Source organism: Aotus nancymaae, unplaced genomic scaffold (assembly GCF_030222135.1).
Source record: "Aotus nancymaae isolate 86718 unplaced genomic scaffold, 86718_ANA_hifiasm-v0.15.2.pri h1tg000064l_0, whole genome shotgun sequence".
Lineage (NCBI taxonomy): Eukaryota > Metazoa > Chordata > Mammalia > Primates > Aotidae > Aotus > Aotus nancymaae.
In genome coordinates, this window is record NW_026988478.1 from 4,235,684 (window position 1) to 4,261,921 (window position 26,238).

Below are 26,238 nucleotides of genomic sequence, written 5' to 3' on the forward strand. Positions count from 1 at the left end.
AGACCAATGAAGAAATGAGGAAATAAATTACTCTTTCATAAATTCTGCCTCCAAGGGCAAACTCTTTCAATAATGGAGTTTATAGGGAAAATACAAATCAGAAACGGGTACTTCTTGGTCAATGGGTTAACTGTAAGAAAAAAACAAAAATTTTAAAATGAGGGCTCTGGCTCTTTCCAGAGCAGCCCATACTTTGGACCAAGCAGCTGGCAACTCAGGGCTCAATTCTCTTGGTGCCAAGTCCCTGTCCAGCTTGTGTCACCTTTGTCCCTTTGCCATCTACAGCTCTTGAGAGTACTTACCTCTCCCCCTCTGCCGACTCTGGTGTTTGGAGCTCCCTCACGCCTGTTCTGTTTGGTCCAGCTGGTTCTGCACTTGACCTTTAGATTGGGAAGCAAGAGACACTGGCCTCTCTCTTGCCCAGACATGATTTCCCATTGCAGCAAGGCTGTCTGCACGTCGCATGCATGCAATAGACCTATTCTCAGTCCTGCCAGAAGACCCTCATTGTAGAGTCACCGTTTCGGACCCCATCCCATGCACACACAGGTGCTCAGACTGACAAGTACCAAGCTCCCTGGGTTCTGACGCCGTGGCTGTCTTGTTCCCTGGGATATTCTTGGCACCCAGCACAGCTCTCCTTTATAGTTGTGGGTTAAATATTTGTTAATATTTGTACACATATTTATAAGAATGGTGGGAGCAGAGGATGAAGCTATTTTGCAACTCACTCTTTTCACTCCACACTCCTAGTGTTAGCCAAATCTTGTTGGAATTCTGGAACCTATGAGTTCTTTGCTTCCCCCCGTTATTTTGTTTCCTCTGAAGCAAGAAGTTTCAAGTGACACTCAAGTCCTTCAAAGTCTGGCTAGTTCTATTTAGTAGGGAAGGGGACAGAGAAAGTTGTAGAAAGTCCCAGAAAGGGCTGGGACTCAGCAACACCGGGTGGTCTCCTTATTTTGTAACTGAAGTATAGCATAAATCAGAATAGGCAAAGAAAAGAAGACTATCTTTCCACGTGAGCAAATATTTACTTATAATGCACGGATATATCATACTTAATTTAACCAGTCTTCAACTTTGGGACATTTAGTTTATTTGCAGGTTTATTTTTGTTTTTGTTTTTAATAAGCGGTCTTCAGTGACTGTCCTTTGGCATAAGTGTCTTTGCATATGCTTATTTAGCACTTTTGAATAGATTCCCAGAAGTGGAGTTGTTGGGTTGAGGATTATGCAGTTCTAAGGCTTCATTTATTTATTTGAGACAGGGCAGCTCACTGCAGCCTCGAACTCCCAGGCCCAGGCAATCCTCCCACGTTAGCCTCCAGCAGCTGCGACTACAGATGCATGCTACCGTACCTGGTGAATTTTTTTTATTTTTCTGTCGTGAAGGGGTCTCCCTATGTTACCAGGCTGGTCTTCAGCTCCTAGGCTCAAGTGACCCACTTGCCTCAGCCTCCCAAAGTGCTGGGATTACAGGCATGAGCCATTGCGCCTGGCATTTCTGAGGCATTTGATGTGTGATGACAAATTGCTTCCCAGAGAATTCTATCAACGTATGGTACTCCAACAGTGGTGTAGAAGAGACAGGTGTGCCCCACTCCAGCAGACAATGGGTTTTTTCCTAGTCTTTTAAAAAAATTATAGTAAAATGTACATAAGATTATGATAACATAAACATGATAATTTTAGCCATGTTTACGGGTGTGGAGTTCAGGGCATTAAATGCGCTCACATCGTTCATTATCCATCTCCAGAATTCTTTCAGCAGTTGATTTTTTTTCAATTCAAAAAAAAATTGAAAAAATTTTCAATTGAACCTCGAATTCCTGGGCTCAAGCGGTCCTCCTGCCTCAGCCTCCCTTGTAGCTGGGGCTACAGGCACGCACCATCACACCCAGCTAGTTTTTGTATTTTTTGTCACATTATCTTGCCCAGGCTGGTCTCAAACTCTTGGCCTCAAGCAGTCTTCCCACTTTGGCTTCCCCAGGTGCTGAGATTACGGGTGTGAGCCACTGTGCCCACCTCCATCCGTCCTTTTAATGCACACCCTTTGCAGTTTGCTATTTGGTGCCGTCAGGCTGTTCTTCACAGTTGCTCTTCTCCCCTTGTCCTCCTAAGGACTCAGCCCAGTCATTGTCTCTGTGAAGCCGTCCCTTACCTCACCAGGAGTTGCTCCCGGCACACTTTGTTGTGGTAAAATACACATAAAATGTACCACTTAAATCATTTGTAAGTGTACACTTCTGTGGCATTAAGTATATTCACAATGTTGTGTAGCCATCACCACTCTCCATTTCCAGAACTTTTCGTCATCCCAAACAGAAACTCGGTACCCATTAAGCAGTAACTCCCCGTTCCCTCCTCCCCCAGCCGCTGGTAATGACAGACTGTTCTACTTTCTGTGTCTGAATTTGACAATTTGATTCATGTAAGTGGACTCATACAATATGTATTTTGTGACTGGTTTATTCCACTTAGCATGTTTCCAAAGTTCATCCATGTTGCAGCATATAACAGACTTTCATTCCTTTTTAAGGCTATTTGATTCTGTGTCCACGCCACGTGTTGTTTATCCATTCATCTGTTGTTAGACTTTGGGTTCTTTCTACTCTGTGGCTGTTGTGAATAATGCCGCTTTGAACCTGGGCATACAAGTAGCTGGTTGGGTCTCTGCTTTCAGTGCTCTGGGGCATATACCTAGAAGAATTGCAGGACCATGTGAAAATGCTGTAGTAAACTTTTTGAGGAAGCACCGAACAGTTTTTCACAGCCCTGTACATGTTTTGAAGAAACCAGAAAAGAGATGGTCCCTGAGAATTCCCAGGGAGCCAGGATGAGGGACAGGCGGTGGGGGAGTGTGGAAGAAGGGAACAGGATGGAGGGACTGCAGCAAGCATGTTTCCTAAGATACGCAAAGCTTCACTGTGTGATCTGCTTACTGTCTCAGTAGTTTACTCCTCTAAGCAGGGGTTTGTGTTGCTTTCAGGAAGATGGCCTGATAGAATGCTGCTGTTGGGATGTAATTACAGAAGCAAGAACAATGGCAGAGATGGGGGAGGCAGGTTGTGTGCTCTGGGCTGTAGGCAGTAGGTCAGACTCTCAGGCCCTGCTGGCAGGCACCATTGGTTAGGAACTGCATGGGGTTTCCAGCTGCAGAGGAAACATTCTAGAAGGATCTGGAGCTCCCCTCTCCGTGTAACTCAGGCTTCTTCAAGATGTTCAGACTATATCAGGCAATGTTTGCTGTTAAAAAAAAAAATCAGACTAACTTGGAGGCAAAGTAAGAAACGTGGATGTCCTCCTTGCACTGGTGGCTTCTATAACCACCCTCTCCAGGGCACAGGGATGCTGGGCTTTAACTCCATCATGGCCACTCCAGATAAGGAGAAAATGGCGGAGTCCAGTATGACATCTTCGTCGTCTTTGAAATATGGCCCGCCCACTATCTGCAGGTTTGCTTGTAACTTCCAAGGTTACGTCGTATGAAAGACATTTGCTTCACTGTTTACCTGACTCCCTTCTGGTATCTCCACACCCCAGTTTTCTCTGTTTTCAGTATTTCTAAGAGCATTGTTTTAAAGTTTTCTGTTAATAAGAGACCCTGAAATAGGTAACTTAGTGTGTGAGGTTCTCTTCTTGGACAGCTGCAACCCAGGAAAGTCGGTGGGGGCCCCCAGAACAGTCACATACTCAGCCTACCTACTTAGGGGATCAGCTGCCTTCAGATAGGTACACGGTTGTTCCTTTGGAGATGTGCCCGGTATCCCTCATCCTTCTCTTCACACTCACTAGGATGGCTATATCAAAAAGACAGACACTACCAAGTGTTGGTGAGAATGTGCACAAATTGGAACCCTTAATCATTGCCGGTGGTAACATAAATGGAGCAGCTGTTTGGAAGCCAGCCTGCTGGTTCCTCAAAAGCTAATCATAGAGTTATCCTATGACTCAACAGTGCCACTCATAGGTGTATATACCCGAGCCAAGAAAGCATGTGTCCACATAATTATAGAATATGGGTATTCATAGCAGCATTATTTGTAATCGCCAAAAGATGGAAACAACCCCTTGTGTCCATTAACTGAAGAATAGATGTAAAAAAGTGGTATATCCATACAATGGGCTAAATACCACCATAAAAAGAATGAAATACTGGTATATGTTGACATGGATCAACCTCAAAAATATAGTGCTCACTAAAAAGAAAAGCTAGACATAAAAAGCCACATATTGTATGATTCGATTTACGTGAAATGCCTGAAACAGGCAAATTCATAGAGACAGAAAGTAAATTAGTGGTTGCTGGGGCCTGGGAGAAGAGAAGAATGATTGCTAATGAGTACAGGGTCTGAGGGGTGCTCTGAAAATGCCCTGAAATTAAGAATTAAGTTACACAATTCTGTGACTAAAAAGCTGCTGAATTGGGGATTTTGAAAAAGTAGATTTTATGGTGTCTAAATTATATCTCAATAAAAATAACTTTAAAAATTATTCATTGTTTATGTGAAATTTAAAATATTCATTTTTTGAAACAGACTCTCACTGTGTCACCCAGGCTGGAGTGCAGTGGTGCGATCTCGGCTCACTGCAACCTCCGCCTCCTGGGATCAAGCAATTCTCCTGCCATGGCCTCCCAAGTAGCTGGGATTACAGGCATTCGCCACCACACCTGGCTAATTTTTGTATTTTTGTAGAGATGGGGTTTTGCCATGTTGGCCAGGCTGGTCTCAAACTCCTGACCTCAGATGATCCGCCTGCCTTGGCCTCCCAAAGTGCTGGGATTACAGGCGTGAGCCACCGCGCCTGGCAGTAAAGTTTAAATTTAGATGAAAGTCCTGCCGTTGTATCTGCCAAATCTGGCAACTCTATACTTGCCACCTGTTTTTGTAAATAAAGTTTTATTGGAACACACACACACAGCCATTAGCCCGAGAGACCAACTGATAGTGTAAATGAAAACATCATAAACACTCTTTTGAGGTATGTCTGCACCTTTGGTTTTGTGTTTTATGCTTTTTGTAATTGACTTGGCAAGTTACCAGCTCTTTACACCATGCAATTCTAATTTTAAACTAAAGTGATTCCTAGGAAAATAAAAACAGCTTTTTCCCCCTAAACGTAAATTCAGAGTGGTAGCCATACATCACAGCGACTGGCTTCTGGAAGCGGTACTAGGGTACGTCTCCCTGCTACCTGGAAACCTGAAAGGGTAGGTGCCTGGGAACCGTTAAACCAGTTTGCCAAAACTAGAACCAATTTGCCAGTAAAGGAAAAAAACTAGTACCAGATGTCTAGGTTTTTAAACTTTGAACAATTTTCTTAAGTTATAAAAGCACCGTTACTCTTTTTGAAGATTTCTTTGTTTAATTTGCTGATGGTAATAGGGAGAGAGAATGAGATTCTCCTTGGGCGGGTTGAGCTCAGGTGGCAAAGGGATTCTCTTCCCTGCAGTGGCATCTTACACCTACAGTCAACATAGTATTCCTTTAACAGGCTGCTATTAATAGCAAAAAGGCACTTTGCACACATTATCTTATTTAATCTTAATAAACCCTTGCGGTGGTTATATTAATGTCCCTACCGCACACAGAGTGAAGGGACTTAGCCCTGAACCACTTCCTCCCTTATTCCTTAAGAAGAGAAACAGAAAAGTTTTGTGGAACACCTTCCTCTTGTTTAACTCCGACCCTGACAGGTAGAAAGAGTCCTAACAGAAACCAGACTTGAAACTGGGCGCTGTTATGTTGCTGAGACAAAATGAGGAATGTTTGTGAGGAGAGCGAAAATCACCTGGTGACCATTGAACAGGCCCCAGAGACAAAAACTCCTTGTCTGAGGAATTTAGAAGGGAGCAAAGACCACCTGGTGACCATCAAACAGGCCATCCCAGGCAAATTCCTTATCTGGGAAATTAGAAGTAATTGCACCTCCTAGTATCTAAAGCAGGCACGTGGTTGCAGATTTCTTGACCCCAAATTTATAAGTAACTAGGATTTCTGTGCATCTCCAGAATGCCATGCCGGAACATACTGTGCAACACTTGCTGACATTAAGGCACCAGAATTACTACAGATGTAATCATTTGTCATGACCTATGTGGCTAGGGTGGTCCAAATTACCCTCGGGCTCCCGCCTTAAGGTCCATAAATACCCCTAAGGAAAAATCCCCCAGGGGGCGCTCAGTCCTCTCACGGAGGCACCCCACTGCACTCTTAGGCAGCGTTCCTTCTTTCTGATAAAACTTCTTCAAACCTGTACTGTTGTTGGTAAATTCTTACCAACCCACGAGTCGGCCACTTCACAATGCGGGGGCTCTGACACCTCACCTGGCAGTATCATCTTTTTAACTTGTATTTGAGATATCCACCACTTTCTTTACTTTTCTCAATAAAGGTAGGGAAACAAGTTAGCTTTTTTTTTTTAGCTTTTTTTTTTTGAGACAGAGTCTCACTGTGTCACCCAGGCTAGAGTGCAGTAGCATGATCTTCTGCTCACTGCAACCTCCACCTCCCGGGTTCAAGCGATTCTCCTACCTCAGCCTCCCGAGTAGCTGAGGTTACAGGAACACACCACCACGTCTGGCTAATTTGTATTTTTAGTAGAGACAGGGTTTCATCATGTTGGCCAGGCTAGTCTTGAACTCCTGACCTTGGGTGATCTGCCCACGCCGACCTCCCAAAGTGTTGGGATTACTGGCATGAGCCACGGCGCCTAGCCGAAACAAGTTAGCTTTTAATATGAAATGTAGCCAGATGGGTTTTTGGAACTCTCAATCAGCCTGAATGATCCTGAACTTCTTTGAGTTCCAGTACTTGTTCCCAGCTCTCCCACTATGTTCTGGCCCCTGTGTTCATTCAAGGATGGTTCCTTTTCTTGCCCCTGACCTGGGTGCTTCCCTGGTTTGATTGTTCCTCTCCTCTTTTCTCCCTGCAGACCCTCCCTAAGTGGTTTTATCCACCTGTGATTTCTTCTCAGCTGCTGCTGTGGGCTCCGCAGTGTTGTCTTCTAACCCTGCAGTCACCCTAAAAAGAAATTCCACTCTTTCCAACATCTCTTAACAGTTGGTTCACAGGCAGGGCACACCCAGCATGACTAAAATCTCCTCCCAGTTGCCCAAGGCAGACAACTTAGAGTCACTGAGCCTTTTTTCTCCTTCATCTTCCATGTTTGATCTTTTTTTTTTTTTTAAAGTAAAACAGCTGATAAAAGAAAAACTTTAGACAAAATAAATTTAACAGAACAATTATTGAACTGGGCAGCCCTCAGAATCAGAAGAGATTCAGAGAATTCCACCCTGCAATGTGGACGTTGGGTATTTATGGACAGAAAAGGGCTGAAGAAAGCAGAGACAAGGAAGAACAAAAAGCGGTTGGTTGTTTCACAGTTACGGTCTCTGTAAAGGTTAAAGCAAAAGGAACTTCCTTATCATGTCAGATAAAACTGGCCTGTCTGGGGATTCGGCTATTCTCTGTCCTGATTTCTTGAAAGGTCAGATAAATCAGTTAGTTTTGGCATGGTTACCTAGAACTTTAGCATAAGTGACTCCATTTTGGTTTAGTCTGTTGGGACCAAGTGCTGAATCAATGTCCTCTTAAAAGTTTAATACAGCTTTATTGAGATATAATTCACATAATACACAATTCACTTACATAAAGTATACATTCATTGATTTTTTTTTTTTTACTATAATCAGAGACTTTGGAACATTCACCACAATCTAATTTTATAGAACATTTTTATTCCCCCTAAAAGAAAGCCAGAATCCATTTGCAGTCACTCCCAATTTCCTCTACCCTTAGCCACTCATCCACTTTGTCTCCACAGGCTCTTTGCCTGTCCTGGACGTTTCATATACATGGAATCATAGAATGTGCGGCCTTTTGTGACTGCCTTCTTTCACTAAGCACAGTGTTTTCAAGGTTCATCCCTGTTATAGCCTGTATCACTACTTTATTTCTTTTTGATTGCCAAATAATACTCTATTCTATGGATACACCACATTTTGTTATTCATTCATCTGTTATGGAACATTTGAGTTGCTACTTTTTGGCCACTCCTGTTACTGATCTCTAGTTTAATTCCACTGTGGTATGAAAACAGACATTGTATAATTTCTTCTAAATTTGTTGAGGTGCGTTTTATGGCACAGAATGTGGTCTGTCTTGAATGTTCCATGTCACTTTGAAAAGAACATGCAGTCTACTCTTGTTGGATGAATAGTCTAGAGGTGCCAGTTATAGCCGTTGGTTGATGTCACCATGTTGAGTTCAACTGCGTCCTTACTGGTTTTCTGCCTCTTTGAATCTGTCCTTTTTTGTTGTTGTTGAGATAGGTCTTGCTCTGTCACCCAGGCTGGAGTGCAGTTGTGCAATCTTAGCTCACTGCAGCCTCTGCCTCCTGGGTTCCAGCGATTCTTGTGCTTCAGCGCCTCCTGACAGGCTCCCGTCACATGCCCAAAATAGTTTTCTGTATATTTAGTAGAGACGGAGTTTCATCATGTTGGCCAGCCTGGTCTCAAACTCCCGACCCTCCAGTAATCCACCTGCCTTAGCTTCCCAAAGTGCTGGTATTACAGGCGTGAGCCACTGAGCTCGTCCTCGGATCAGTCCATTTCTAACTGAAGGGTGTTGATGTTTCCAACTATAGTAGTGGATTCACTGATATTTTTCCTTGTAGTTCTGTCACTTTGGGCATGTATGTTGACGTTTTGCTGCTAGGCATGTACACATTAAGGTTATGTCTTCCTTTAGTATTGGCCCCCTCATTATTAGGTAATGACTCTCTTTATCTCTTATAACTTTCCTTGTTCTTAAGTCTGCTCTGTCTGAAAGTGATACAGCTACTCCTGCTGTCTTTTGACTAGTATTATACAGTATATGTTTTTCTATCCCTTTACTTTTAATTTTTATGTGTCTTTATATTTCAAGTGGGTTTCTCATAGTCAGGCCTTGTTTTTTACTAACAATCTCTGTCTTTTGTGTATTTAGAACATTGACATTTAAGGTGATTTGATATCGCTGGATTAATATCTGTGATGTTTGTTACTATTTTCCATTTGTTGCCTGTGTGCTTTGTTTCAGTTTTTCTTCTACACTTTTTCTGCCTTTTGTAGTTGTAATTGAGCATTTCATATTCCATTTTTTCTCCTTTCTTAGCATATCAATTATACTTCTTTTTTAACGCTTCCTTACTGGTTGCCATAGAGTTTGCAATATACATTTACAATGAATCCAAGCCTGCTTTCAGATAACACTATATTGCTTCATGGGTAGTACAAGTAACTTATGATAACAAAATAATCCTAACTCCTCCATCCCGTTGCTTATGTCATTGCTGTCATTCATTTTATTTATGCTTAAGCATACATACATATTCAAATATAATGTTGTTATTCTGATCATACTGTTATCTTTTAGATCAGTTAAGAATAACAACGTTTTTATGCTGTCTTCACTTATTCATTCTCTGATGCTCTTTCTTTATGTAGATTCAAGTTTCTGTCCTATCATTTTCCTTCTTTCTGAAACACTTAACATTTCTTGTAAGGCAGGTCTATTGGCAACAAACTCCATCAATTTTTGTATATCTGAGAGTCTTTATTTCTCCTTCAGTTTCAAACAATGATTTCTTAGGGTACAAAATTCTAGGTTGGTGGGTGCTTTTTTCTCTTAACACTACACATTGTACTCCATTCTTTCACTTGCATGGTTTCTGAGAAGGTAGATGTCATGCTTTGCTCCTCTGTAGGTAAAGCGTTTCTTTCCTCTGACTCTTTTCAAGATTTTAAATTTATTTTTATTTTCTGAAGTTTGAATGTGATATGCCTAGGTATAGTTTTTCTTGGCATTTATCCTGCTTGGTGTTCTGAGCTTCCTGGATCTGTGGTTTGGTGTCTGACGTTAATTTGGGGGAAATTCTCAGTCATTATTGCTTCAAATGTTGCTTCTGGTTTTTCTTTCCCTCTTCTAATATTTTTATGATGCCTGTGTTATACCTTTTACAGTTTTCTCACAGTTCTTGGCTATTCTGGTTTTTTTTCTAAGTCTTTTCTCTTTTTCAGTTTTGAAAGTTTCAGAACTTCCAATCTCTGAGCCTTCCAAAGGCAGTTTCAGGCTGCCTTTAAGGCTGACAGAGATTCTTCCCTCAGGCCTGTCTACTATTGAACGCATCAAAGGCACTCTTCATATCTGTTACAGTGTTTCTAATCTGTAGCATTTCTGTTTGATTTTTTCTTAGAATTTCCATCTCCTTACATTATCCATCTGTTCTTGCATGCTGTCTACATTGTCCATCAAAGCCCTTAGCATATTAATCATAATTAAATTCCCGGTCCGATAATTCTAACATGCCTGCCACATATGACTCCAGTTCTCGGATTTGTTTAGTCTCTTCAAACTGTTTATTTTATTTTTTTACTTTCGGTGCGCTTTGTAAGTTTTTGGTGAAAGGTAGACATGCTGTCCTGGGTGAAGGGAACTGCAGTAAACAGGTCTTTGGTAATGTGGTGGTGAGGTGTCGGGGAGGGGAAGCGTTCCATAACCTTATGACTACGTCTCAGTCTTGAGGTGAGCCTGTGCCCCTGGACTGTGAACTTCACCAGTGCTTCTCAAATATTTTCCCTCCACCTAGGTAGGACAGGATGGTTAAAGGGGGCTGGAGCTGGGTCTTTCCCTTCCTCCAGCTTAGTTGGCGCTGATAGTGCCACAGCTGATTGGGCCCTAGTAAATTAGTTTCTCCTGCGGCCAGGCCTTGTTAGGAAGAACAGGTGCTCTGGTGTATTTTAAAACGGCTGCATTCCCCTCCTCCTGCCTGAAGCACGAGGGGATTTTTCTCTGAGCTCAGGGAAAACCTGGTAAAGCTCCCGGAAGTAGAAGTCAAGACAGTGGGCAGGCCCCCCAGGACTGGGTCCCTCTGGAGTTTTCAACTCTGATACCTACCCACACTGAGGCTTCAGCAATTCCCCAGTTATAGTTCGGGTTTTCCTGCCCTGGCACTCGTTCCCACAGAGGTCTCTGCTTATGGCTTTCTGCTCCGGTAAGTTGTAATTCTCTATACCGGTCTCCTCCAATTTGGGGGGTCGTGGTTTGCCCTGTGACCTCACTTCTGTGATAGAGTGAAGAAGAGGTGTTAATTTTTCTGTTTGGTGGTTTTTGTTTCTTTTCTTTGAGACAGAATCTCACTCTGTTGCCCAGGTTGGAGTGCACTGGCTTGATCTCGGCTCACTGCAGTCTCCCCTTCCCAGGCCCAAGCAGTCCTCCCACCTCAGCCTCCTGAGTAGCTGAGATTACAGGTGCGGGCCACCATGCCTGGCTAATTTTTGTATTTTTAGTAGAGACGGGGTTTGCCATGTTGCTCAGCCTGGTCTTAAACCTCTGGCCTCAACTATCTGCCCCTTGTGGGATTATAGGGCATGAGTCACCATGCCCAGCCCCCAGCTAATTTTTCTATTTCTAGTAGAGATTGGGTTTTATAACGTTGTGCAGGCTGGTCTCAAACTCCTGGGCTCAAGCTATCCGCCTGCCTCAGCTTCCCAGTACTGGGATTCCATGGCGTGAGCCACTGTGCCCAGCCTTGTTTAGCTTTTTACTTGTTAAAATGGAGTAGTGACTTCCGAGCTCTTCACATGCTGGACCGAAAACCAGAAATTGTCCCGACGCCATTTTGAAATCTCAGAAACCTACTCCCTCCCTTCCGTCCCTGCCACTGTAGGCCAGGCCCTCATCTCCAGGTGCCTGGGTGATTGCGAAGTGCCTCAGTAACAGCTTCCGGTCTCTTCCCCCGTCAGCCCATCTTGGATACAACTGCCACAGTGACCCCTCTGAATTGTAGTTCTGACTGTGCTACTCTTTTGCTCAGCGTTTCCTACATTTATTTTACTATGGAACAATTTACCCATTTTGAATACTAGTGGGAAATCAACTGATCATAAAACATAACAGACTCCTAGGTGAAGTGGACAGCAAGATATGGTCTCACAGATGAATTAATTGCTGTGAGATTCTTCACATTTTATGTTAATGCTTTGTAACAGTAAAACAATTATTTTCAGCTTATTAAGAATAAGGTATATAAGTAGATATCTAACTTCATTTTATTGTAGATGAATACAAAAGCCCTTGGGAACATTTGAGAACATTATTTTTCCAGTCCTTTAAAAAAAAACGTATCTAGTCAATATTAAGAATAATGTTTCCAAGTCATACCCTCATATCAGGTACAGCATGACATCTTCCATCATTTGTTTCATTACAGTGCAATGTGAAAATCTTTGCGCACAGATTACAGCAAAAGGAAGAACACAAACTGTTCCTTCGGCAAGATTTTGTGCTCTCTTGAATTAAGCTGTCTCAGAAATCATTAATCCTTTTGACTTGGGCATCTTACCACCTGTTTTTTTTTAGAAATCACTTGGCTGTTTTCCAGTTCTTGGCTTTTGGGGTTCATATGTGAATCAAACTCTGCTTTTGTTTAAAACTTCCTTTGTTCACAGTAGATTCAGGTGGGATGAATTTTTATAGTATAAATGTTAAATATGCCATCTACAGAATAAAATCACAAGTATATGTTGAAATCCTGAGACGAGATTCCTTCTGTAGACAACAGTCTGTGGATAGAAGGTAACCATCCAGGCAGTGGCTGGTTCGTCAGTGCAGGAACACACCTGTGTTGTGGCTCACGTGACATACCTGTGTTTCATGCGGCCCCCAAGCTATTTCCTGGCAGTCTTGGCTTGAGAACATTTCTTTCTTTCTTTTTTTTTTTTTGAGATGAAGTCTCACTCTGTTGCCTAGGCTGGAGTGCAGTGGCATGATCTTGGCTCACTGCAACCTCTACTTCCCAGGTTTAAGCAATTCTCCTGCCTCAACCTCCCGGGTAGCTGGGACTACAGGCGTGCACCACCACACCCAGCTAATTTTTGTGTTTTTTAGTAGAGATGGGGTTTCACCATATTGGACAGGCTGGTCTCAAACTCCTGACCTCGTGATCCACCTGCCTCGGCCTCCCAAAGTGCGGGGATTACAGGCATGAGCCACCGCGCCTGGCCTGAGAACACTTCTTGAAGGTGATAGAACATAATTATGAGAAGATCCAAATGCATTTAACGTTTTTCCTACATATATATCTTTTGGAATGTATTTGGAAGAGAAAATAGCTCCACAGAGCACATTAGGGAGATGCTGGCCCCGAGATAAAGACTGATTTCCTTAGCTGGTGCTCAGGCTCCATGGTCATCTGGCTTTGGCCTGCCCTGAGGCCTCGTCTCCTGCCACCTGCTTCCTGTGCCACACAGTCGCCCTTGCTGGTCTCTGAGTGCACCTCTGGTGCCTGAATAGCTGTCTGCTCCCTCATCTGCTAAACCTAGCAGATTTGCTGGGCTCTGGGCTGAAGTGGAGGGAGATCTATGGGTGGAGGTGGGAGAGGGGTTTCTGTGCAGGGGTCCAGGGGTGCTGTTTGAACACGGGATGGCATTGCTATGTTGCTAGTGAGTTTTATTTTCTCTTCTGTCCCTGTCCTAGACTTCCCATTCACTCATCCCCGCTATAATGTTTACCTATTCTGCATCCTCAGAGAAGCCATACCTCCCTCTCCCCACCCCCATGCCCATATTTACTTTCTATCTCAGCTTTGCTTCTCCACAACTCTGCCTGTCTCCCTCCTGGCTGTCCAGGTCCTCACCCACTACCGTGGGCCGATCCAGCCCTTTTGGAGAATTGGAACCCTTTTCCAAAGCATATGGGAATGGATCTGATGGCCCTTCCGGGCAGCCCTCAGCCTGTGAGCCAGCCCCAGAACTTAGTCAAACCCACATCTCAGGAGGACCAGTAGGAGACAGTGTGTTCAGAGCTCTTTAAAAACTGTCAGACACTCTAGGAAGTAAGGCAGTGTCATTAATAAAGCCTGTCAGTATTCATCAGGGGCACTTTCCTCATCCATTCCCTGGTGTAAATATGACCCAAAAAGGGAATCCCTAGTCGGAGCACTAGGAGGATTTGTGACAAGTATTTCTTCTATCAGATCACTAATTTATCAGGTTTGTTAATTGGGCAGTTTGGGGGCAGGAAGAAAATAATAGGATGGGGCAGCTGTGACCTCCTTGAAAGGCCTCAGACCAGGCAGGGAGACAATTCGGGCTAAGGTCCGACAGGTGCGGGCTCTTCTAGGTAGCTGTGCGTTATTGTAACAGGATTTCTGGAGCAATTTCTTGTGTTTCCACTGCCTGTGTCGTATACTTAATCCTCTGGGCTTCTGTTTCTGGACTCTGCTCTTCCATTATTTATCTACTTATTTGCAAAGACCTGCCTCGGTTGTTACACTTTATAATATATTTCAATGTCTGAGATGGTATTGCTCCTCGTTGCTCTTTTTCAGAATATTTTGGCTGTCTTCACATAGTTTTTCATATGAATAACCCTGTCTAGTTCTAAAAATCCTGATATTTTTATTATGTTAGATTGATATATTAGGGATAATTGACAACTTTCTGTTGGCTTTCCCGTTTAAGAATATGTCTCATTAAAGTTTTCTTCTGTGTGCCTCAGAAGTTTTTGTTCTTACCATATTTATTTATTTGGGTTTAAAAGAAAAAATGAGTCTTGCTATATTGCCCAGGCTGGAAAGCACTGGAAATCCACAGGCCCAATCATAGTATACTAGAGCCTGGTCTCAAGCCATACGCTCAGCCCCTCAGTGGCTGGGTCTATAGGGGCGCACCATTGTACCCGGCTTACTTTTATTTTTTAAACATAGATCTTGCATACTTCCCAAATAGATTCAAGAAATTGTATCCTTTTGGTTGCTACTGTAAATGGGATTTTAGGCAATCTATTATTTTTTTTTTTTACATTTTGAGATGGAGTCTCACTTACTGTGTCACCCAGGCTGAAGTGCAGTGGCATAATCTCAGTTCCCTGCAACTGCCACCTCCCTGGTTCAAGGGATTCTCCTAAGCCTCCCAGATAGCTGGGATTACAGGTGCCTACCACCATGCCTAGCTAATTTTTTATATTTTTAGTAGAGATGTGGTTTTGCCATGTCGGCCAGGCTGGTCTCAAACTCCTCATCTCAAGTGATTTGCCCACCTTGGCTTCCCAAAGTGCTGAGATTACAGGCGTGAACCACCGTGCCCGGCCGTATAATCCGTTATGTTTTCTATCTGGTTGTTTGTGCATTTAGGAAGGTTACTGATTTCATTTATTAGTAATTTTGTACCTAGCCACCTTACTGAATTTTAGTTACGTTCACTTTTTCAGTTGATTTTCTTAGGTGTTTCTTGATGTGCAGTCGTATTATCTGCAAATAAAAGTAACATTACTGTGTGGATTTTGTATAAAAGTAGAACTCCAATATGCTTATAAGTTAGATTCTTTGCATGGGAGGATATGCGAGAAAAAGTTTCTGTCCCCATATCCTTTTTCCTTCAGTTCTCTGTCCTGGGTTCTGAGGATTTGGCCTTGCTGGCTGGCGTAGTCTGTTGACCACCTGGAGTGTGGGCCAGGGGCCAGATGAGACCATGCTTCCTGTCTCTTGTGATGGGTGACCAGTCAAGGGCCTGTGTCCTCAGAGCACAAATCAGACTTCACAAGATGCTGTGACAGTACATGAAGGACTAATAGGAATTCTTCCAGCGGTCAAGGGAGGATGCTTTGGGCCCAGCGATGGGCACGTGCATTGGCTGGGATGGGCGGAAGTGCAGATGATTCAGTGCTAGGAGGAAAGCGGCAGAAGCCCTTCTGGTGAGAGGGCAGGACCAGGTGGCCAGGGGTTGGCCTGTGGTGCACGCAGAGCATTGGGAGCTGGTCTGTTGGGGACAGAGCCAGGGAAGCCTTTGCAGCTGGCCAGGCAGAACATGACCCATCTGTACTAGAGGAAGACCTGTCGGTTGGCGTTGAGTGGATGGTGTTTGGAGGGGTTTAAGACTCAAGACAGATAAACTAATTAGGGTACCTTGTAAGCGTTGTAATACTGTAAAATAATGTCTGAAGGGTTTGTTTTAATTCAAATGAAATTGAAGTAGGAAACATAAGAATAGTGGGATTTTGTAGGCTTATGTCAGAAAAAGCGTGGTGCTAAGCATTGCAAGTGAAGAATTATGATAAGTTAAAACATCATTTCTCTTTTTTCCTTGCAAAAAGTAGTCATGCCAATTCTTAGCAGAATTATTTTACACGGAGCCAGAAATTGTTCAAAGCAGGAGTGGCCTCTTTGCCGAGTGGTTTTCATATTCCAAACATACATATGTTGCACAGAGTATCTAATTATTCTTGGGAACAATTACTGTCAGGTTCCAGAATGTGTTCAATGAACAGCAATTGGTGTTTATTCAGCTCTAAAGAGACTATGCAAGGAACAGTAGGTTATATTGTCTGACTAAAGAAGCGTTTTGCCATCCGGAAACATCTGCTTTCTATTTAAAGCACTGAAGAAGGAATGGGAGTATATTTGAAATTTACCCTCTGAACATTGAACATCAAAGAAAGGAGAATAAATTTGGATATGAAGGTAGTTTCTGTCCTCTGATACACTCTCTTCAGCTTTTCCCTGCTGGGAAGGAGATGCAGGTTGGAAAGTTCTGATTCTCTTAAATCTTTCTATTTATATTGATTTGCACACTGGAAGAAATGACTTCTATGTCCTACTTCTAGCTCTCTTGCTTTCTCAGGTGAGGCAAAATATTCTTTCAAAGTCAGGGTCTCTTTTTTTGAATTTTGTGGTGAGGTTTGTACTTGAATTTTGCCCATAATGGTGTTAAGATTTGTTGTCCAGGGCCAGGCACAGTGGCTTATGCCTGTAATCACAGCACTTTGGGAGGCCAAGGAGGGTGGGTCGTGAAGTCAGGAGATCGAGACCATCCTGGCTAACACGGTGAAACACCGTCTTTACTAAAAAATACAAAAATTTAGCCAGGCATGGTAGCATGCACCTGTAGTCCCAGCTACTTGGGAGGCTGAGGCAGAAGAATCACTTGAACCTGGGAGGTGGAGGTTGCAGTGAGCTGAGATCACACCACTGCGCTCCAGCCTGGGTGACAGAGTGGGACTCCATCTCAAAAAAAAAAAAATGCTTTGTCCAGCTTGCCTGAAGTGATTCTGTGACCCTTGATTTTCTGAGCCCTGTCGGGGGATTAAATGAGAATATGTACAGTTTGCTTGGTGTGTAGTAAACTTTCTGTGAAGGACAATGTGTCTTCTATTGCTGTGTAATAAACTGTCACAGACATAGCAGCTTAAAACACAGTTCTGTGTGTCTGGAGTCCAGTATAGCTTAGTTGGGCCCTTTGCTTCAGGGTCTCTTGCAGGGCTGTAATCAAGGTGTTGACCAGGGCTGGAGTCTCATCTGAAGGCTCACTTGCAGAGAGATCTGCTTCTAGGCTTCCACGGCTGTTGGCAGAATTTCCATTCCTCCAGGGGAGCTGGACTAAGGGCCTCTGTTCCTGTCTGGCAGTTGCCTGAAATCCTTCTCCAACTCCTTTCGAGGTGGATCTCCCTAATATGGCAGCTTGCTTCATCAACATCAACAATATAATTTATCGAGAGAGTCTGCTAGGAGACAGACGTCATAATCCTGTGACTTAATTACACAAATGACATCCCGTCACCTTTGGCATATTCTGTTGGTTAAAAGCAAGTCGCAGGTCTCGCCCGTGCTCAAGAGGAAGGGATTACATAAGGGCATGAACACTAGGAGTGGAGGCCACTGGGAGCCACATTCGAAGCTGCCTACTACAGACGGCTATTGTAGGAAGATAGAATAGCATAATGGTTAAGAGGGAGGATTTCTGTGTCACTTAGAAATGACATCAAATCTCAGACCTGTCATGTACTGAATGACCCAAGTCAGGTTACCTGGCCTCTCCGAGTTCCTGTTTCCCCACCTGTGCAGCCCCTTCGCCGTAGGACTGTTGCAATTTTAAAGTGGAGAGCGAGCCTAGCGGAATGGTGAGCACTCAGTAAAGGTCAGCTACGAGCTTTTCTTCTCCTTGTTTTTCTTTTTTGCCTTTTCTTGAAATATCATTAGACTTTTTGGATTGTAGAAGAATGGCATGGAACTCCCCAGTGCCCTGAGATTTCGTGTGGCAATCCCAGAGCTGTGGATGGTTTCCTGCCAGACTGGCTGTGCAATCCTCCCGTTTGCCCGGGGGCTCAGGGATGAGGAATGTGGGTCTTTGGCCTCAGGAGGACCATAGCTTCCTGCCACAGTGACAACCTCAGAATGGAGCTGGCAGGACCGCTCCCAGGGAGTACCACTCCCAGGTCTCTGTCCCTCCCCCTAACTGGATCAGCCACTTGCCCTGCAGAGGGCCTGACCGTGGTGACCAAGACTGTGGCCAGCTGAGCCACTGTGTCCTCCCAACATCCTTGTTTCTACTCAGGAGGTCCCGAGGGCAGCCCACCATGACTTCGGTCCATCCACAGAGCTGAGCAGGTAGATTTGGAGATGGAGCCCCTCTTCTCTGCTCACTTTGACCTGGTCAGGAAGGTCTTTGCCTGTGCCTGGTCAGGAAGCTCTGCCATCTTCTCGGCTCCCTGTGCCTTCCCCTCTGCCTCTCCGCTTTGCTTTCCTCACTTCCTCCCTCTCTCCTGTAGGGACAGAGTGCTTGCGGAAGGCCACTGCTGGACCATCACAGGCCGCTCTATCTCCACCCTCCTTCCCAAACAAAACAGCTCTGCCTCCCTTCGCCCCCTGTCCCCATCCTTTGCATCCAGAGATCCTATTCTTGGTCCCTCTGTTGCCCCACCTCCAGCCCCCTCCACAGCTGTGGGAGAACTTTCTGGAGTCTTCCTGTGTCATTCAGGCACCTGTGTCGTTCTGCAGTAGAGATGCTGGCTCTAGGGGCCGCCACTTTATTTTTTTGAGATCATCTGATTATATCTAATATGAATGTGTCCCCAGCTTCCTTGAAAATAAAAATCACCTGGAGTTCTTAAAAATGGAGCCCCCTGGGCCCTTCCTTGGTTCAAGGCGGGGTGCTAGGATGGGGCCTGGGAATGTGTATTTTTAGTAAGTGTGCCAGCTAATTTCTGTCAGAGAGATTTAGGAAACATTGGTCTAAGCATGCCAAACCCAGACCCAGTCCCTCTTTTCTGGTGTAGGGAACAGGAGAGAAGATCTGAAAGTCTGGGTCACTTCCCAGGAAGGCGCTTCTCTTCTAACCTGTGGGCCCCCAGCCCAGCCCATTCAGTGCTCTGACAATGAGGTGGATTGTAGCACAATTTGATTCTTCAAAAAATGTTCTGTAGTTCCTGCCCTTTAAATTGGCCTTTCCTCTCACATACGCAGGAGAATACTATGTGAGAAAGTGTTTTCCTTTGTGGCATTGTACTTAGATGATTAGCAAAATATGGTGCTGGGCGGAGAGTGGCACAGCTGGGTGATCCAGACGGCAGACTGGATCGTAGCACGTGGATGGGATCTAAGGGCTTGCGTTGGTGCGCACACACTCCCCATCGGCTAGCCTCTCTTGACAACAGATGTGGGAAATTACAGTGAGAATCTTCCTTTTGTTTCTAACAGCTGTCACCCAGCTGCTGGAAGGGTGTCGTTTTAGCATCTAGTGTGTGGGTGAACTTGGTGTCTGTTGAGGGAATAAAAATGCCCTAGTAATCCACAGACCCAGAGGCACTTGTCCTGCTCCAGGGGACCTAGAAGGGAAGTTTCAGGGAGCAAGGATTGCTGCTAGCCTCTGTTCTGGAATGCTGGCCTCTGTGAACAGCTGCATTGAAGTAGCGTTAATAGCATGCCCGTGGAGAAACAGGCATAAAGAAGGTTGCTGCATTCTTCAAAACTGTGGTTGGTGGTCGATGCTGCTGGTGTTACTTAGTAGCCCTTACATGAGGTTTAAATGGCAGAGTGGTTTTCTAGGAAAAGTTTCTCTCTTAAGAGCATTCTTTAAAAAGAAAAAAAAGAGCTTCTTTTTATTTGATTTTTTATTTACTTTTTTAATTAGTAAATTTTTATTTCTTTTTTTATTTCTTTCTAATGACTATTCTACAATCAGGCTGGATTCAAAGACTGCTTCGCCTAAAACATTCCATCTAGAGATCAGAACACTTAAAATTCTCTTTTCCCTTTGAATTTTTTTGTATCTTCTTGTCTTGTCTCTTTTATATCATCTCTTTTGACATTGTAAGGATTTAACAAATTGTTGAAGTTACCTTTTGATTTAATTATGTATCTCTAATAAGTACTTATTAAATCTGTAGCATTCTATAAACAATGGGACTATTTTTTACATGTTGGCTTTTTTCTATTTGGATCTTATTTTTGAACACTTAAAGGATTTTTTTTAAGTAGTGTGTAAACTACTTTTCATCCATAGGAATAATAATGCATACATGCTACATAACTACAGTGGAATTTTACAGTGGCTCAGGAATTAATCTTTCATCCTATATTTATTGGGTATAAGATAGTTTTCTCTCTTAACAGGAAAAGCTTTTTTATTCTCATTTTTAGAACTTATGCATAAGTCAGAAATTTTATGGTCATAGATTTGCTAATATTCTAAAAGTAATTTTCAAAATGTATCTTTCTCTTTTAGTATTTTAAAGAGGTTACTCCACTGTCTTCCTGCTTGAATTGTTTCTGATGAGAAACGTGTTGTCTTGCTCATTTTTGTTCTTCTGTATGTAATGTGTCCTTTTCTCTTTTTTTTTTACTATTTCATTAAGTCTGTGAAATGCTGTGCAGATGCTGAAGAGTGATTTCCTTCCAATTATGTGGTCACTTTCAAAATAGGTGTAATGCGATACTGAGAAAAATGTATGTTCTGTGGACCTGGGGTGAAGAATTCTATAAATATTCACTGAGTTTACTTGTTCCAGGTCTGGTTTCAAATCGTAGATGTCCCTATTAATTTTCTATCTCGTTGATCCTTCGAATATTGACAATATGGTGTCAAAGTCTCCTGCTATTATTGTGCGGGAGTCCAAGTCTCTTTATAAGTCATTAAGAACTTGTCTTATGTATCTAGGTGCTCCTATATTGGGTGCATATATATTTATGATCATTGACTCCTGTTGTTGCATTGATCCTTTTACCATTATGTAATGTCCTTCTTTGTTTCTTTTAGTCTTTGTTACTGTTAAAGTCTATTTTGTCAGAGACGAAAGTTACCACTTAACACTTAAAGGATTTTTGAGCCAGTTTGTGTAAAGATACTTTCTTCAAAAATAAATATATTTGTGATGTCTGTGTCTTGCATTACTTTGTGAAGTTGATAGCTTAAAATATGAAATGCAGTGAAATCTATCACAATTTTTATTCATCTGCCTTATTTCTAAATACTTCTTGTCAAAATCTAATTTCCCACTCAACAGAAAAATGTAGGTAATATGCAAATTTGGTTAATGGCATAAAGTGCTTTAGGCATATGGGGTGAAAAAGCAACAATATGGAGGTGAGACTAGCACAAGAGATGCGTCTGATGAATTCTACATGAAACTCAAAAGGTTTATGAGTTGGAAACAAAACTTAAATGTTTGTCAGGTTGTTGAATGGTTCTAGAAGTAGACTGAGGAGATACAGAGATACAAAATAATTGTATCATATGACTGGGTACAGTGGCTCATGCCTATAATCCCAGCATTTTAGGAGGCTGAGGCAGGTGGATCACAAGGTCAGGAGTTCGAGACAAGCCTGGCCAACATGGTGAAACCCCCATCTCTACAATAATACAAAAATTAGCTGCTGGCTACAGCAGCGTGCACCTGTAATCCCAGCTACTCAGGAGGCTGAGGCAGAATAGCTTGAACCTGCGAGGCAGAGATTGCAGTGAGCTGAGATTGTGCCACTGCACTTCAGCCTGGGCGACACCGCGAGACTCCATATCCAAAAAAAAGAAAAAAAAATTACAACATTTATAAATTGCTGCACATTTGAGCAAATTTAATAGAAATATAACATTAAGCTGCAAATGGATTGTAAAATCCTAAAATTGTTGTGGAATCCCCCAAAATAAATTTGTCGCAAAATTCTAAAAAATGAAGTGTTTCCAAAAATCCTAAAAATGACAACAGGATGTCAGAAAAAGTATAGGACCACTTGACAGGGATCAGAAACACTGAACAAGAAGTTGCCTTTTAAGCAAATTGTTCATTACACCAATTGCCCTGCAGTCTCAGGGGCATAACAGCCGAGTGGAGTGTGGGTTGCAAAAACTACTCACTTGTGTCTTTTCTCTCTCTCTCTTTGCTTTTCTTATTTTAATTGACTTCATGCATATGTATCTTTCCCTGTAAGCTATTTAAAATCTTTTGGGGCAGTAGGTGGCCTAGAAATCATAAATTATACATTAAGTCATGTTCTCTCAACTCACACACCCACTCTCCTATTGCAGAGAACAGCCCATCTTCACCACCCGAGCGCATGTCTTCCAGATCGACCCCAACACCAAGAAGAACTGGATGCCTGCGAGCAAGCAGGCAGTCACTGTTTCCTACTTCTATGATGTCACAAGGAACAGCTATCGGATCATCAGTGTGGACGGAGCCAAGGTACCACCCCACCCCCCAGCTGATTTTAACATTCTCAGTTGCTTATTCTTCATCCAAGATGGACTCAGAATCCTGCCATCTTAACACAGAGGTTGTTGTAATGTCTGTATAATCATATATTCTGTTCTTTTTTCATTTAAACTTATGGTAAATGGGGTAGAAAACGATTTCTCTGTTACCACTGTCTTCATAACTTTTTAATGCCTGTATAATAATTCCACCAACGGCCTGTAATGCTCTTAATTTTTCCCCTGTGGTTGAATATTTAAGTGACTTCCAATGTTTTGCTATTATAGATAACGAGCATCTTCATGTACCAAATATCCTCAGTCGTTCATCACACACCATTGCTTTCTTTTGAGTAGTCCTTAGGCTAGATTCCTAGAAGTAACATATAGGGCCAGATATTAACACTTTATGGCTTTTGATGCATACTGCCAAGTTGTTTTCTAGAAGGGTTCGTTCTTCCAGCCTGTATGAGTGTCTGTTATTGCACCCTTGCCAGCATTGGGTATTCTATCTAGTCGGGTTTTGGTGTTATTAGGCATAGGAACTGAATTTTATTAAGTAGTTTTAAAGTATTTCTTGAAAAAAATATATATATATGTATGTTACTCTCTCTCCCATGATTTTTGCCACATCATCATGGGAATAGAATTAAGACAGGATACCAGCAGAAGTATCACCAAGTCTTAAAAAAGATAGACCTGCTGGTTTATGGTCTTTCTGTCTCTGTCCTGCTGTACATTTCGTACCTGGATTATCCGCTGCCTCCTGGAATTCAGTGTATCTAAAGCTGAACTCCCATTTGTCCTCGAAACCACCTCTCCATTTTTATTCACCATTCGTTTGGGCTAATAAAGCAAAACACAGAGTCAGTCCTTCCTTTTTAAATTTGTCAAGTGAATCTGCCTTTGAAGTATCACCCCTTGTGCCTGCAGTTTTAGGACCCTAACTCTTGTCCTATCAGTCCCGCCTGGACCCTTGCAGTAGCCACCTCCTCCCCCACCTGCAGTCTGTTCTGACTTCTGCCTCTAGATCAGCCTTCCTATGCCATAGGAAGCAGGGGAGTTAGGGGCTGGGCAATAGAATGAACCTGGGTGTAGGCTTCTCCCTGCACTCCACAAGCAGAAGGCATGGGGAAGCCTCCAGGGAAGGTCTCCCAGGGAAGGCGTGAGAGTCTGCTGGTGCCTCCCGAGCTCTTCAGGAGATCAGGGCACTTCAGCCCATGTTCTCTAAGGGACTGCTTTGTGCCCTTTTTCTGCACCTTGGCAACTGCAGGTAAAGGTGGCTTGACCCTGGGATCCTCTTGCTGTCCCATCCAGTTGCCACAGCACTTCCTCCTCCTCAGGAAGGGACCCCGGAAGTCCTCATTTTATAGCTGAGGTCTAAGGAGAGGCAATGACCTGTCCCAGGTTCACGCTACTGGGGAGGCTTGGTTGGCTGGGGCCCGTGCCCAGTTCTTTGCACACCAGTTCCTGGTTTGTTGGGTTGGAGCAGGCTTCTCCTGGTTGGTAGAGGAGAGTTTCCTGACACATATCGGGTGGGTCGTGTGTTATCTCCCTCTACTTCAGAGATGACGGAACTGGTCTGTCCAAGCAAGCAGGATGAGAGGAGGATGAAAGCACATCCCAGGAGCTGGTGAGCAGTAAGGAAGCGTGCTGGTGTCTGGCACATAGTAGGTAGGCACCTCGAGTTTGATGGGGGAACATCCGAAAGGTGTCTTTATTTTTTTTCCTTCTGGGAGACGTGGATGCACAGTTGTAATTACCACTTCTCTCCTCTGTGCTTCTGCGCTGGAATCGCCTGGACTCTTTCCAGGATGTTCTGACAGCAGTGGTGAATCAAGCTGACCTGCTTTCTTTTATCTATAGATTCTGTCAGTTCATCTGCCATCCTTCGATGGATTTGTACTTTTGTCAGTTGAGTTATCCAAGGATATATCGGGCTTAAATATAGATAAAACGACTTTCTTAGAGCAAGTGCTTCAGTTCTATTAGCTGAGCTTTTAGTAATTTGTCAAAGTGTCAGCTACTGTGTCATTATGGCTCTGCAGTTCCTGAAGGCTGTGACAATGTGGTGGGGTCCAAGCCAAATATGACAGTTAGGAGAGATGAGATGGGTGTGGGAAGGTGGGCTAAGCCCCTGGCTGCAGCACGGCGCTAATCCAGGCTCAGCATGAGAGCGCCATCAAGCTCTAGACTCACTCACAGACTGGGAATCCAAAACCTAGGTCATGGGGTGCTGCTGGAACTCTGAGCCCCCTAGAGGATCTTGGACTTCCCTTTCTGCGGTGCCCAGCTACCTGGTTTTGTTTTCTTTCTTTCTTTCTTTATTTTTTTTTGAGATAGGGTCTTACTCTGTTGCCCAGGCTGGAGTGCAGTGGCACGATTTCAGCTCATTGCAACTGCCACCTCCTGGGATCAAGCAATTCTCTCGCCTCAGTCTCCCAAGTAGATGGGATTACAGGTGCCCGCCACCATGCCTGGATAGTTTTTGTATTTTTAGTAGAGACAGGTTTTGCCATGTTGGCCAGGCTGGTCTCAAACTCCTGGCCTCAAGTGATCTGTTCGCCTTGGCCTCCCAAAGTGCTAGGATTACAGGTGTGAGCCACCACACCCTGCTACCACCTGCTGTTCAAGCGTTAGTGCTGTGGCACCAGAGATCTGTGACAGAGCCTCATTCTGCAAAGGAAGCATCCCATGAGGGAACAGAAGGCTCCAGGAAGTGGGGAGTAGGGATGGATCTTAGTTGTTTAATTACTATCGCTGACACTCAGGGATTGGGGATGGGGCAGGTTTGTCTGGAGAACCTGACCACACTGCACTGGAAAGTGGTGCCAACGCAAACTCAGCCCTGCTGGGCCCTCTCTCGGCATGGCAGGCAGCAACCCGTAAACCCAGCAGCCCAGGTCTAAATCAGACCCTGTGCCTTTAGCTGCCCCACAAGACGGGTGGGCGTGGAGAGAGGACCCTAGAGTGGTAGCAGCTGTTGCTGCTGCCTGGTCCCCTGCGGTGTGCCCCTTCCCCACCCATTACTAAGGTCCTCATCTCCTGAGCCCAGTCTTGATCCTGCCTGAATACTCTAGATTGATCGCCTGCCGTCTGCAGACTGGAATCAGGTGCAGTGTGCCGAGCCGACTGCTGGGCATCTGTGCTGATGCCAGCGCCTTCCCCTTATGGGCTCCTGTCTGTTGCCCTTGCCCACCCTCACCCCCATCTCTGCTCAGTCAGCTTGGTTCCACTTCTGTTCTTATTCTTGAGGATCTATTCAGTCCTGGAGCCCTGCTCCCTGCCCAGCACACACCTCAGGTCTCATGCATGCTGTGGAGCCTCAGGCAGGCCACTTAGGCATGGATGCACCTGGGCTGGGTGAGTATGGACATTTCCTGGCATCCCCCTTGTTTTGTTCTACCACACTGGGTCAGCCCCACTTTGTTATAGACCTTTGATGTCAAATGTTGATCTGAACCGAGATGACAGGTGGTCAGATGCGTTTAGCCTTTGGGGCTGTCTCTTAGCTCGTGGGCTGCACTTCTGTGACGCTGGGCAGGTGTAGCGCTTGAGTCCTGCCTCTCTGTCGGCTGGGTCACATCAGGTTTATTACCTTGAGCTTCTGCATGGTACTTCTGGGCCATCTGTCCCTCTCAAAGCTGGAGGTTGTTGTAGGCTGGAAAGGGGAAGCCTCCTCCACCCCTCCCCAGTGAAGGAGTAGGCGTGCTTCAGTAGGAAGTGGCTGGTGT

The 26,238-nt window shown here is 44.0% G+C and overlaps 1 protein-coding gene across 2 annotated transcripts in view; it reads left to right on the plus strand.

The window, feature by feature from the left end:
- HOMER2 (homer scaffold protein 2) overlaps positions 1–26,238 on the plus strand; it is a 101,690-nt gene that overhangs the window by 37,086 nt on the left and 38,366 nt on the right. For both annotated transcript variants that reach the window (XM_021664956.2, XM_021664957.2), the window contains exon 2: positions 22,340–22,496. In XM_021664956.2, the coding sequence (XP_021520631.2) occupies positions 22,340–22,496 (157 nt within the window). The remainder of the gene's footprint in view (positions 1–22,339; positions 22,497–26,238) is intronic.